Source organism: Lagopus muta, chromosome 4 (assembly GCF_023343835.1).
Source record: "Lagopus muta isolate bLagMut1 chromosome 4, bLagMut1 primary, whole genome shotgun sequence".
Taxonomy (NCBI): domain Eukaryota; kingdom Metazoa; phylum Chordata; class Aves; order Galliformes; family Phasianidae; genus Lagopus; species Lagopus muta.
The window spans coordinates 12054582-12068076 of NC_064436.1; the positions used below are offsets into that span (position 1 = coordinate 12054582).

At 44.7% G+C, this 13495-nt stretch overlaps 2 protein-coding genes across 3 annotated transcripts in view; one reads left to right on the forward strand and one right to left on the reverse strand.

The window, feature by feature from the left end:
- The window catches only part of ZNF827 (zinc finger protein 827), a 184227-nt gene that overhangs the window by 155000 nt on the left and 15732 nt on the right, over nt 1-13495 (reverse strand). Inside the window, exon 2 of the mRNA XM_048942613.1 lies at nt 11931-12029. The gene's annotated coding sequence lies outside the window, so the exon portion shown is untranslated. The remainder of the gene's footprint in view (nt 1-11930; nt 12030-13495) is intronic.
- Nucleotides 1774-8892, forward strand: LSM6 (LSM6 homolog, U6 small nuclear RNA and mRNA degradation associated). Of its 2 annotated transcripts, none has more exons than XM_048942664.1 (4): nt 1774-1906; nt 2462-2574; nt 5288-5401; nt 6635-8883. In XM_048942664.1, the coding sequence occupies exons 2-4, from the start codon at nt 2481-2483 to the stop codon at nt 6667-6669; spliced, it is 243 nt and encodes an 80-aa protein (XP_048798621.1). In that variant the 5' UTR covers nt 1774-1906; nt 2462-2480; the 3' UTR covers nt 6670-8883. The 2 variants fall into 2 exon arrangements, with proteins under 2 accessions (XP_048798621.1, XP_048798622.1); XM_048942665.1 differs by lacking the exon at nt 1774-1906 and adding an exon at nt 1910-1986 and having other exon boundaries at nt 6635-8892.

Consider the following 13495-nt stretch of genomic DNA (forward strand, 5'->3'; position numbering starts at 1 on the left):
AGGAATTGAAGAGTCTTTTTTAACACATTCTGGGTTACACAGCCATCTCGCTTTATGGAAATGCCTTTATTTCGAGTGGCTGGGAAAGAAAAACCTTTCTAACTTTGAAGAGATTTTTAGTGTATTAAATTAAAAAAAAAAAAGACTGTCAAATCTCATCTCCGTTTCTTAAAGTTAACTGCAAATTGTAATGAGGTCCTCTGAACAAAGATTCTGAGATGCTTCATATTTAAGACTTAGTACACGAGCTACCGACTTCCATCATTAAGTTCAGCTGGCAAAGGCCAAGGCAACTCTTGTCGTTAGAACTTTGTTACCATTTATGTTTGAGGTGAAGAAGCTATTATGGAAATTATGTGAGCTGGGGAGGACTGAAAACTACCATTGTAATTTATGACCTTTCATCTGAGGCCAAATGTAAAGGCAATCACAACTGTTCTATATCTCAAGGCCAGCACATAGCAGATGTATGAAATTTGGAAGTGTTAGACATAAACTTTTATTACCAAATTATAAATAATTTCTACCACTTACAACGTTCACCTTTCAAGTTCATCTTGATTAAAATACACGAGCAGAATCTCCCTGATTTCAATGAGTTGTACACTGGAAAATGCACAGGTACAGCTGGAAAAATTCTGCTTCATGGAACAATAAAACAACACCATATTTTAAAGAATGCAGTGACAGCAATGCATGCAAAGTTTTAGACCAAAATCCTATATCACCTAAATGATTGAATCAAAAAAGAATCATCATTAAACAGTGTGTCTCATTTTTTCATACCCGAAGCTTTGAAACCTGCAAGGAGTCTACCGAATGGATTACACAGTTCCTTTGACAACCACTTACCTGAGCACTGGGATTCAGTGACACAGGAAATAACACATTCTTTAGGCTGTGTATTTACACTTGTGACTACATTACATAATCTTTCTGAATGAGCAAGAGAGAAATTTTCTTTCCAGGTGCAAAACCCACTAAACCAGAGTGTTCATCAATGTATGTCCTATTGCACGCATCCTAACTTATTCCAAACAGCACAGAAAATTGCTTCAAGGTTTATAGCAAACCAGGAAAAATTTACTAAGATGGGGGTTCATAACTCGGCCTCAAACCATAGAAGAGGCGAGCTAAGGATACAGAACTGTTGTCCATCTCTATTTCTGTCTTTCAGAATACACACGTTCGTAAGCTTAGCATTAAAAAGGAAATTAGAAGGATTTTGCTGACTGGCATCAATGAACCAAGAGACCAACAGCAGCAAACTGAGACACAGCCAGGACAGGCACCACGTGCTGCTCTGTGCTGCTCCCTGCAAGAACCGCCTCAGCTGCCCACTGCTCTGCATGCTGCGACCAGGCTTCCCTGGCCATGCAGCCTTTAAAGCCTTCGACGTTCAGCTCTTGGGGAAAAAAGTGCCACTGAAATAGTGTTTGGGAAGGTAAACACCTCGGCATGGAAGAGCAAACACGAACCCATGCGCTGTGCATTTTCCCCCCGTTACAAAGACGAATCATTATACCAAGGTACAAAACCGATCATGGAAATACAGAAAGAAAAATACATCCAGTCCAGAAGACTTCACAGATTATCGACGCTCGTCAAGATACTACGTCCCTAAAAGACAAGTTCAAAACCAACACAAATAAGCGTTTTCCAGACGGCAGGCCGCAGCAGGGTGCGGACGCAGAACGCCGAGGCCCCGTCCTTTCGGAGCACATGACCCCAGCCCGCTACCCGCGCACGGCGGCTCCTCCCCGAAGCGCGGAAGCGGCGCAGCTCGGGGCGACCGGAACCCGCTGCGCTTTAACGAGCGCGCCCTGCGCGCCGTGTCCCTGCCGCCGCGCCGTAGCGGCCGTCGCTGATTGGCCGCCTGCGCGGGGCCGGGCGCGCGTAGCGGCGGGTGAGTGCGAGCGGTGGCGGGTGTCGGCCGGGCAGCGATGGGGCCCCGAGCCGCCGGGAGCGGGCCGGGCGATGCACCGGGTGGGGGGCGTGGTGCAGCGGGAGCTGGGGTCGATCGCTTGTCCGCACCGGGCACCGCTTCTGCCCGGCGGGAGCTGACCGCCGCGTGGGCACCGGGGCGCCTGCTTGGGACGGGGCCGTAGGGACAGGTTTTGTGCCGCTTTGGAGCGCGGAGCGTTACGAGTGCAATGCTGAGCGCTGAGTCTTGTCCCGCGTTTACCCATAAGGGTTTGTTTTCATCCCATTCAGATTTTCTCATGCCTTAACCGGGGCCCTGTCTGTACTGAGTGTTTGAAAGTCCGTGTTTGCGTGTTATAAAATCACAGAATGGTTTGGGTTGCAAGGGACCTATAAGACCACGTAGTTCCAACCCCTGCCGTAGGCAGGGACATCTCCCTCTAGGCCAGGCTGCTCGCAGCCCCATCCAGCCTGGCCTTGAATGCCTCCAGGTGGGGCATTTCCTTATCCAAATGTCTAATTTCATATCTCTTCCCAGCTTACCAAGAAAAACCAAGATGAGTCTACGAAAACAGACTCCTAGTGACTTCCTGAAACAGATCATTGGAAGGCCAGTTGTTGTAAAATTGAATTCCGGTGTCGATTACCGAGGTAAGATCTCCACATGTCTGTGATTTCATTGTTTGGAGAGGCTGGCACAGACGCAGTGCTCTTAAAAAGCAAAATAGTGTGATCTGGCAGCTTGGAGTATGTGAATATAAACCTGAAAATGGTGACACTAAGGAAAAACCAAAACAACTGGAGAGGCTGATGAAGAAGAGCTAACAGATGTAGAGATTAAGGTTACCGAGACCACTGCTATCTCTAGTCACAGTGATTAGAGTGGAGGCTTAGTTTTCTTACTGGAGGTTTGTAAAGCCAGGCTTGGATCACGCCTCCCAAAACAGCCAGGCAGTCCCCTTTTCAGTGCACCGATAGAACACCTCATTTAAAGCTGTTCCTTTTTGTCTCCTTCCTATTTTCCAACTCCTGGCACAGACCTCAGTCTGGTACAGCTTCAGACAATGACCTGTGCTGCCAGCAATAAGCCTACTCTTACAAGAGGGATGAAACAGTGGTTTGTGTTCTTGGTTAAACAACTGCCTAGCCTTGTGTTGGATCAAGATTCATAGGGATACAGGAGAAAGCTCTGTGTGGTTTTTGCTCCTCTATGCCCAGCGTTGGGTTGTTTATTTGTTTGTTTGTTTTTGTCTAGTTCTGAACACAGACCATCAGTTTTATTGTGGAACTGATCTGTTTATCTTCATGCACTGTATGCAGGATTATAGGGTGTTTTTGGAGCAATAAATGAAACTTGTCTGTTCAGTGAGATGTCCTTCTACTCCATTTAGGGTAAGAGTATCAGCCTATACAGTTTTTTCTTTTAGTTAAGTTTGGATGCTCTTATCACGCATCTCCTATGAGCACAAACTGGGTGCTTTACTCTGGAATGATTTAAGCATTCCAATCATGCCAGAGATTGCTACTTCAGATAAGTTTAATTCAGCTGGCTCATCTTAGTGCTTGTTTGTCCTTTGACAAGGAATCCTGGCGTTCTGACACCAGCCCAGTGTGGTACAGGAGTTTTTTTCCTTTCTTTATTTCCTTCTGTTCTCCTTTCTTCCCTCACTTGATGAATGTCCTGCAACTAGAAACTTCCACAGTGATTCCATTTGGGAAATACACACTTCCTTTCTGTACAGAAATTTGATCATCTGTACAAACCAAACATCAGAAAACCCAGCATCTCAGGCTTTTGTTGCAGATCTATCTAGATTCTGCCTGTAGGCTACACTGCTCATCTCATGGCTGCACCTCCACCCTCCCAGGCACTGTGCACACAGCAGTTGCCTGGTACACATGTTGGTGTGCTGCTGTAAGATATCTTGGTTCACTGCCAAGTGCTGTATGCATCTAAGGGAAGAAGTCCTGGGAAAGCACACGTGTGATCAGTTGCACAGATGGATATGAACATACAACATTGCTACATATGGATGAAAAGAACAGGTAAAATATGAGCCAGGGTGGGCAGCAACAGCGCGTAATGCTACTAGTGTCCTGAGTGTAAATACAAAGAAAAGGAAGACTTGTTTCCACAAGTGAAAATGCACCCCAGGCAGTTGAATGATAGCTTACAAAAAACCCTCAGCCCACTTTTTGTTTTGGACAGACATTTGTTTTCTATCCATCTTGAAGCACTCAGCCTTACTGGAAAGAAAATGTTGTCACTTACTTGGTTTGGAAGTTCTGGTGCATTTAAAACACTTCTTTACCAGTCAGATTTTCCCCATTTATGTGGAAACAGGGGGATGAAAAACACATAGAGGAAAATAACAATCCTCCAGCCATTACAAGTTGGCAAGAAAACTTAAATTCCTCATTATTTAGTGGAAGATATTACAGTAATACTTCTGGAAAATGAGAACATACCCTAGAGGAAGATTCTCAGACTGGAGTTCTCCCCCTCCTCAAATGCAGCCAATGCAATGCATTTCTTCAGTTTTAATGCCAATTAGATTGTAAATTAGATTGTTTTTCATTTTAGTAGTTGTATTTTTAGTAGCGGTGTCTGTGTCCAAGGAAGAAGTCAGGAAAACACAGGCAAGATGGAGATGAGCAGCTTGTTAGAGATTGTTTTATATACACAATTGGCAAAACACATCGCATCTTCTGAGCAGTTCCTTACGTCCATTAATCCCCACATTTAGTTCACTACGCACGTGTTCTGTTTGCTCATTAGTTGGAAAAAATTTGGCTGAAGATTTCAGTGTCATTTGAAAACTCTTTCCCTGTTGAAGACGATGCAGAATTTTATTTACACAAAAATCGTACTGGCAGCCCATGTTACTCTGAGTCCATAAGAATGAAAAAAAATAACCAAAACAACAGAAAAAGGTGTACGGTGTCCTGTATCAGAGGGGTTATTTCTCACATATCCTTGATGAGCTTTGGTCAAAATTCAACTTGTAGCCTTGTTCTTGGGTTGCCCAGTTACACTTTATGTCACAGGTTTTTCTCAGGAGCGGGGCATAAAGCAAAAGCAGGAAGGAACAACTGAACTCTCAGAATGGAAGACGTCATCTTTCAGAAGTCACGTCTCAGTGAGTTCTCCCCATCCAGTCATACGTAGAACCTGAGGTTCCCTACTCTCAGTTTAATTCTTTTAGTGCTCTCTGGGCCGCCGACTGACTCACCTGACCACACTTGGGAGTTTTCTTTGTTCTGAAGACAATTGTTTTTCTTGCACTGTTCAAATGCAAAGCCTTTCTGTTTAATTCAAAGATAAGCCGAAGTTGATTCACTTTTAAACTGTCACTCTCTTCAGGTGTCCTGGCTTGCCTGGATGGGTATATGAACATAGCTCTGGAACAGACAGAAGAATATGTAAATGGACAATTAAAGAACAAGTATGGGGATGCGTTTATCCGAGGAAATAATGGTAACTCCTCCTTCCTGTGCTGTGTTTACTTTTTACAACACATCTTTTCAGTGCCTGTGCTTTTCCTCAGACCTGGATGAATGCTGTTCATTAGTAAGGGAGGTTACTTTTTACTAAAGATTCTACTATCACTTGTGCTTCACTATTGAGCCTTGGAACATCCCAGTGCAGCAGGTGGATTGTAGCACACTTTAAAGACAATTAGCATCCTTCCCCAGCACAAGAGAGACTTGCTTTTATCCATAGGCTGATGAATATCCCAGGCTCCTGAAATGCTGCTGCGGTATCAGTTAAGTTAGGTTAAAACAGTGGGACATGCCAGGGAGAAGAATATCTAAACATGGAAAAGGTTCACAAGTCAGATGTGAAGAGGCTTGTAGAGAAGGTCAATGAAGCAGAGTTTGACAAAGTTACTAGGAAAGAGGGAACAAAAAGAAACAAGACCTGAACCCCATGTTACGCAGTCATGTTTTGTTTTGGAGAGAAACAATCCTCGAATGAGTTCAACTTGTTGTTTTTTCTGAAAAGTTTAGCTTGGTCCGGTAAGGTGCACCTTGCAGCCAGGCTGTCAATTCTGGGAATTAGGATTTGTTACAAAAGTTAAAAAGAAATGGATGAGAGGCATGAGAACGAAGTACAGGCTAAGCGAAGAACTTAAGACATTCCACATCTAGGAGCATGATGTAATTTCAAAATAGGGGCACTCAAAACACAGTCTGCACAGTTCCACTCCAAGGCAAAAGCGTTCCTACAAAGTGCATGGGAAGCACTGCATGACGTGATGTTCTGCTAGCAGCAGCCAAGTAGGTGAAAGGTGTGTGCTGATTCCTAGGTGCTTGTTAGCGTTGTGGGGAGTGCTTGGGATTTCCAGCCTTTGTTGACAAATCATAATGTGGATGTCCAACACCCTTAATTTCACTGCTTAAAAGGGAAATCATGCTCTCCTTGTTAATGCTGCAGGGTAGCTAGGTTTATTCTCCATCGGTGCAGTGTGCATCACCTGGAGCATACTGTTTGACTATGGATGTAATACTGAACCAAGTTAGTACGTAACATCTAAATCTGATAGCATTTCTTGGAGCCTGGACTGAAACGTTTTTGACTTTGCTCACGCTGAAAGGGATTAATGACACTTATTTTTAAAAGCCGTGGAAGTAATAAGTTGTAAATAAACAGGCTTTGCACATTACTTACTGAAACTTTCTTAACTGTACTGCTTTCTTCTTTTCACAGTATTGTACATAAGCACACAGAAAAGAAGGATGTGAAGATGCCAGAAGGAGGCTCTTCTGTATTTGTGACTCTCTCCAAATGGATGAAACCTATTTCATTTGTAGTTTATCATTCACAGGTGACATATTCAAGTGCTTATTTTTTTTAAAATAAATGTAAAACAATGTAAGCTTCCTGAATATTTTTGTTTGAAAATATTGTTTTGTTCTGCTGCACAGAAATAAAAATGAAGCATGCAAGAATGTCACAAGACTAATTCAAAGCACCAGCTCGTTTGGTTACACTAACAGTCACAGCAAAACTAATCGGTAGGTAAGCAGGTGTAGAAGAACTGCATGTTGCAGCTGTGTAGTCATGGCAAAAGAGGGGTTTAAGTAATGCTGGGAAGGGAGAAGCATTTGGTGACAGTGACCTGGCCCTGTCAGAAAACACAGTTAGTTTCAAATACCAAACTGCAGTAAGAGTCACTGGGTAGAAAAGTCAGCTGCTGCCTGTTAAATTACCCAAAACGTCTTGAACGGTGGGACTGCAATGAAGGGATGGAACAGTGACACTTCAACAGTGAGGGGTGGGGAATGAAATGGAAGAAAAGCCCTGAGGGGCAGCACTGCCCCGCTGTGGAAGTCAGTCACCAGTGAAAAGCTCTCTGCTGGTGCCCCAGCACAACCTGCAGCCGCATCAGCTCCTATCTCAGTTCCCCACCCCTGCTTGCAGTACCTTTGTTTCTACATTGCTTTACCACACACAAAGGATTTCTTCAATAAAAAACCATTTTAACTCATATCTAAAGCTACTCTTTAAAACAGAGCGAAGTCCAAAAGCTTTAATAAACGTGTATCCTCCTCAAACTGCTCACTCCTGTTCCCCTATCTGCTTACCCCCAGCCTGGTACCATCCGTATTTGTTCCTTTTTAGCCAGAAAAGTGAAAAAAAAAAAATGTTGAGTTCAAAGTGTGGGGGTTTGTGTGAGAGGAAGGGAAATCTCTTGTAGGCAGTGAAGTTGGAACTTGTTTACATTCTGCAGCAACGCTCCCAGTTAATCAAAGAGCAGTGAGTAAAGCCAGCTCAGTTTTAGATGGATACTTGCATCAGTTTATAAAATAGCTTCTCATTTTATTTGCAGTCAGCCAAGAAATAAACCATGACTGTTCAGGTAGTCTGACGTTACTGCACATAACACACAGATTTTTCAGGATGTTTTCTTGTTCCTCAAGACAAGGATAAAGTTTGTGATAACGCTGTTCAGGTTTTTTTGTTTTTAAACGAGTTTTTTGAAGCTCTGCTTTATTCTTTGAGCCATCAATAGTGCCTTGAATAAAGGAAATGAAATGCTTCTAGTTGTGGGTGGATAAACAAGACAGCACTTATTCTCAAGTACCAGTAGCTCCAGTGCAAGTAGGGAACAGCAACTTTTCAATTATCCATGGGAGAGAATGTGGATTGCTTTTTTTTTGGTGAAAAATGATTAGGGAATAATTCCAAATTATTTTGCAATTAATAGTTAACCTTTAACATTAAACACTTCAGAAGCCACTAAAGAACACATAAATAGAGATGTTACTTTATAATATCCTTCAGTAATTTATCATTCTTTGACAAGGGCTTGAAAAGGGTCCAGAATGCAAGTACAAATCACCATCGTGCTCTTTTGTAAGGGACTTCTTAAAAAAGAAAGCTGTGGCTCCAAGTAAAGTGTGCAGTTTCTCATTTACTTTGTCATTTAGATACAGCTGGCAGGTTACTGCGTTCTTCCAGTCAGGGACTTTTTTTTTTTTTAATGTTTATTTTTCATTTCTCTTCCTCCTGCACCTACCCACCTGTAACAACAAATTCAGCACAGCCTTTGCTTTGTCCTCGAGAGATTGCATTTCTAACTTTCTAACTGCATCTCTGTTTCTACAAGGCTAGTTATGGAACAACTTCCAGTTGGGATCTGCTACTTCAAAAATCAGAGCATGGTCTAATCACATATTAAACACGAACTTGGAAAATATTGTTTGGTTTAAAATGCTGAGATTTTTGTTAATGTATTCCAGATCACGAGGTCACTATTTGCTATGCAAGGTAGGTAAGAAAATTTGCATTAAAGAAGAGCTGTTGCAATCTGTATTCAAGTTTCAAAAGTAACTAAAATTACATGTTTAATTCCCACAATCACTGACCTTCACGTACACTTTGTAAGACTTTTGCTCTTAATGCAGACTTCAGCCCTCATGTTCAAGTCAATTCAACTTTTAAGCCTTACTTCAATAGGCATTCCAACATTTGGATGTTATCTGAGTTTGATACAACATCCACCTTGGATTTACTTATCTTTTAGTAGCTGTTTTAACTTACTGTGTTGTGTGTGACATACCAATCAGGAATAAATCAGATAGCCCACTTTCAGAGCAGTGTATGGAATGCTATTCAAAGTTGAACGCACTCTATCCCATCACCAATGCGTATGAACATCAAAGTGTGTATTTCACAAACTCCTGATGCTTAGAAATCACTCAACCAAATTTACCTCCTTATCTCATGGGGAGAATGGCTACCGATGGCAATACCATACATTTTTCTTTCTCTTACAATGCATCTTCACACAAAGACAGTATCAGATACTAACCCTTGTGTCCTCCATTTATTTCTTCTACCATGTCCTAATGCTCTCTGCCCAACAGCTGTGCTTTTACCTGTAGATCAAGCACATCTAGGTCAGGACTGAAAGTAAAGTTTCCCTTAAGCAGCTTACAAATGCCAGTCCATAACAGCAACCACTTCTTTAGAAGAATGCATCCGCAATTAAACAATAAAAATTAACCAACAAATGAATTGAATTTCCAGGGACAAAGATGAATTTGTGTATATGCATACTGTCTTAATGTGAAGAGATCACTTCAAGAAACTACGGCCATCCAGTCTCTGCCCCTTTCCGCACTCTCAGTTCCCAGGCAGAGCAGAAACTCCAAAGTGTCTCATAAGAATCCCACTTGAAATGCAGTACTACACCACATCCCCTTGCACAGCATCCTGACCAGATGTAGCAAGGCCTCATGCTCCATGGGAGCAAAAGAAAGCATGACAGGAAGAAGGAGCCATATACTCACCATCAACGATGGAACAGCCAGAGACAAGGCTAACACTAAGGCCCCCGGTACCCTGCAGTGCCCCCATATAAAGCGAGCAGGGGATGCTGGGAGAGGATTCCTTTAAAGGTGGATGGGCTAGGTATGGCAGGCTTGCAATTTTTCTTCTGACTTCTCATTTCAAAGGAAATCTAATGCCAAAGCATTCTGAACGTTATTTATTTGAGCTATGACCATCTTTTTCACATCATTTCAGTAACAAAACAGCCACCCAGAATCCTTCTGGGCACTACTTGCCCATTAGATCACAAGGTTCACGCCCTTAAGCGGGGATTAAACAATGCTGCTGTAGGTTTCAGCTGCACTGTTCATGGGAATCAAGAATGTGTGGAAGTGTTTGCAAAGCGACTCCTTAGAGCATTTGACTGATGGTACCAACGCCTGAGCTTTAATATGCCAACCCACGCCTGCAGCCAGCTCCAGCTCATTGTCATTTTTGAAAGCAAACAAACAGTAGAACCAGTGCTGTGAGTCTAAGGTTCCTGTGCCAACCTTCTCCAAAGCAGAGAAGGGGCACAGCAGCCAGCTCTCCCTGAGAGGTACCAATCTCACCGAGGGGCTGCTGCACACAGGGTTCAGTGGTGCCAAGCGGCTGCCTGGGGCGCAGCTCTAAAGGACGGCAGAGGCTGCTTGCTGTGGGATCACCAGAGCCGGTTCTGTGTAACAGGAGCCCACGGGCAGCTCCTGCTGCCTGCACCACCTGCCTGGCCTTGCCCTCATTGTGCAGCACGGCAAGGTGCTCTTATGAGAGCAGCCTCCAGGAGCAGAGATGTTTTCTTGTAAGGAAATCGCACAATAGTTCAAGTGGCCAAAAGAGAGAGCTTCTCTCCTCAGGCAGGGTCAGATCTGCTTTGTGCAGCAGAACGTGGGAAAAATCCATCCAGGCTCTAATGCTATCTGAACACGTTGTTCACAGCATCTGAAGGGAGATGCTATTTACTCACTGTCTGTATCCCTCTTCTTTTTCTGCCTAAAGCAGCTACCCATTTGCTGTCAGGCCTTTCTTACCGGGAGCCAGAAAAAACCCCGAATCACCCTTCTCCTCATCCCCATCTACACCCCATGCACCCTCAAGTAGTTACCAAATAAAGTGCTGGGGCAAGGGTAAGCAGAACAAGGACACACAGGAGGCCAAGCTGTATCCTGTACTTGTGTTATACTAGTTCATTCCCAACAACACCTGAACGCACCACCAAACCTCACTAAGTTTGACAGAGGAATAGCAAAAACAGCTGACTAGGGAGAAGCAGGAGGTCCTGCTAGTACTTCTACTGACCCTCCTTCCAACTACATGTCAGAGAAGTATCCCCTTTTCCCCGATCTCCCCAAACACAGAGCCACACATGTGCACAGGTCAACCCTGAGATGCAAGTTCGTAAGCACTGTTGTTCATTCTACCCAACAGAGGATTTTTCTTTTCTAGAAATCTGCGACAGAACTGTCACTGAGAAAACAATGATCAGGGAGTAAGTTGCCATACATCCCCTTCTCCGTGTCAGCTTCCTAACAACAAAGAAATTTATGACAGGAAAAAGCCCACACTCTCTCCAGTGACAGCAGTGCCAATTGTCTGTGTCTGGGCCCCGTCATGAGAGACATGTGCAGAGCATGGCTGAGCAAAAACGACTCCAGGTCACAGCTCTGGCCAGAAAAGACTGAGGCAATGCTGTCCTGTTGGGTGATGCAACCAAAGGCTACGGGGAGGACTGTATTTCTTACTGGGAGCAAATGCCTGTCAATTGGCGTTAGAACTTGCAGCTGGGGGCTGCTGGTAGGTGCTCATGTCGTGGTGGTGACTATGATGGGATTTTTCCATCTCTAAGCAGGAAGCAATGCTGACATTTGCTTTGACTGCCTGTGAAGCCCTTGAGTTCTCTGCTTGAGTGCAGACAGCAAGGATGAACTCAGTGTGAGGCTGTATTTCAGCCTCACTGAAATAAGTCCTGAATACCTCCTGCCTAGTCCATGCAGTTCTCTGACTTGCTACTGAGCTGAGCAGGGCTACCTGCAGGCCTGCAGCCTGCAACCCCATGGTGCTTCTGAAAGCCATGTGAGCCCTGGGGCTTGCTGGAGGTGCACAATGAAGTGCGTGCCTAAGGCACAGCAGCAGCTGAAGAAGGCTGCGTGATGCTTCAATACCACACTATAACTCGAAGACGCACATTTACCTGCAGTGCTGCTTTTGAGTCTTGTCACTCCATGTCAGAATGGCTCCAATGCATTTGGTGGGTTTAGATGTTTCCCTCTGGATTGGCAGAGGTCTGGATCTAGAATTACAGGAGAGGAATTGTTTAAGAAGAGAACATGCGGGTGAGGAACACGCGAAAGAGACTGGCTCATTTCAAGAAAGGATTAGGTACTAAAATAAAATGACTTAAATATACTCTTTCTAAACACATGTAAACATGGGCGATTGCAAACTGAAATAGAAGCACTAATACAAAGTCTTTCTCTCATTCTTTGAACTATTACACCTAAAACTCACTTCTTCCACTGACAGAAAGAAGGAAAACCGAAAGCCTTGTGTCATATACTGCAATCCAGTGAATGTAAGGCCTTTTTCGGATACAGAGGAGAGCAGTCTGCTAACAGCCCAGTACCACCAGTTTCCACACTTTCAGAACAGTTAAACAGATGTTTTAACTTCACCAAAGCATGCACCAGTCTCCTCCAGAGCAGAGTGTTGCAGTGTCCTGCAGAGGCCACAGCACCAGCAAGAACTCATTCCACCTCCAGACACGTTTGTCAGCAGAGAAGGACTTGAAGGCACCAAGCCTTCCACCATCACCCCTCCTATCCATAAGTGATGGAGCTGGGTGCATTCACTGCTAGAAGGCCTAGCCTCAGCCCTGAGGCAGCTCCAGCTCCAGCAAGAGCCCTGACCCACTGGCCTGGTGCTGGTGGCCAGGGCTGGCCTAGGGTCTGGGCCACCAGAACAGCCTGAAGGGACAGGGGCCAGGACCAGCTCCAATAGCTCAGGCAGGGGCCAGGAGTGTCCGAGGTCCTGCTGAGGGATGCTGCTACAGCTGGAACCGCTTTGCCAGAACCTGCCATGCAACCTCCTGAAGTACAGCAAAGCCCATTACAGGCAAGGTGACAATGGGCATTAGCAGCGTTTTTATGGCTATGTCAATTTTGTGCTGGCATGTAGATGGGTTGTTTACGAAAACCTGTACATGACTCATGCACATCAAAGCCCATTTTGCTTTCTGCCACCCCCTGTCCTCCTTTGCTATTTGCTTTGTTTTCATTGCCAAAGCATGGCAATTTAAATGAATTTAAAAAAAAAAAAAAAAAGAGGTGACTGGGATGTGAAGACGAAAACTAATGTGATTACGGCTGAATTTGGGCACTGCCAGCGCATTCCCGTGGTCAGCGGGTGCTAGCAGTAACAGCTGCTGCGATTCCCATTAGAGGAGAAAGTAAAGAAAGACCTTCCCTGATGGGATGCATTGCCGGCAGGCTGGGGACACAGCAGCAGCAGGCGGCAGGGAGGTAAGTGTGGGGCCAGCGCCGACACGGGCCCAAACCCGCACCCACTCCCAAACGTGGGTGGCTGCAGCCCTGGGGGTGACATTCCCACTGCGTGTGAGTGCGTGGGGAAGGGCACAGGAGGCAGCGTGGGCAGGACGGGAAGGGGGAAACTGTAGCCTGGGAACCTCGGGAGGAACCTCCCTGCGAACTTCTGCTGCTCAGAAGTACTTGTGTGTGCTGCCACGAGAAACCTCACCTG

What these genes read in the sequence shown, in the direction of transcription:
- LSM6 (XM_048942664.1), top strand. Translation starts at nt 2,481, where the DNA reads ATGAGTCTACGAAAACAGACTCCTAGTGACTTCCTGAAACAGATCATT. An exon ending in TTCCGGTGTCGATTACCGAG is followed by an intron (nt 2,575 to 5,287) that starts GTAAGATCTCCA and finishes CACTCTCTTCAG; the next exon opens with GTGTCCTGGCTTGCCTGGAT. An exon ending in GTTTATCCGAGGAAATAATG is followed by an intron (nt 5,402 to 6,634) that starts GTAACTCCTCCT and finishes TTCTTTTCACAG; the next exon opens with TATTGTACATAAGCACACAG.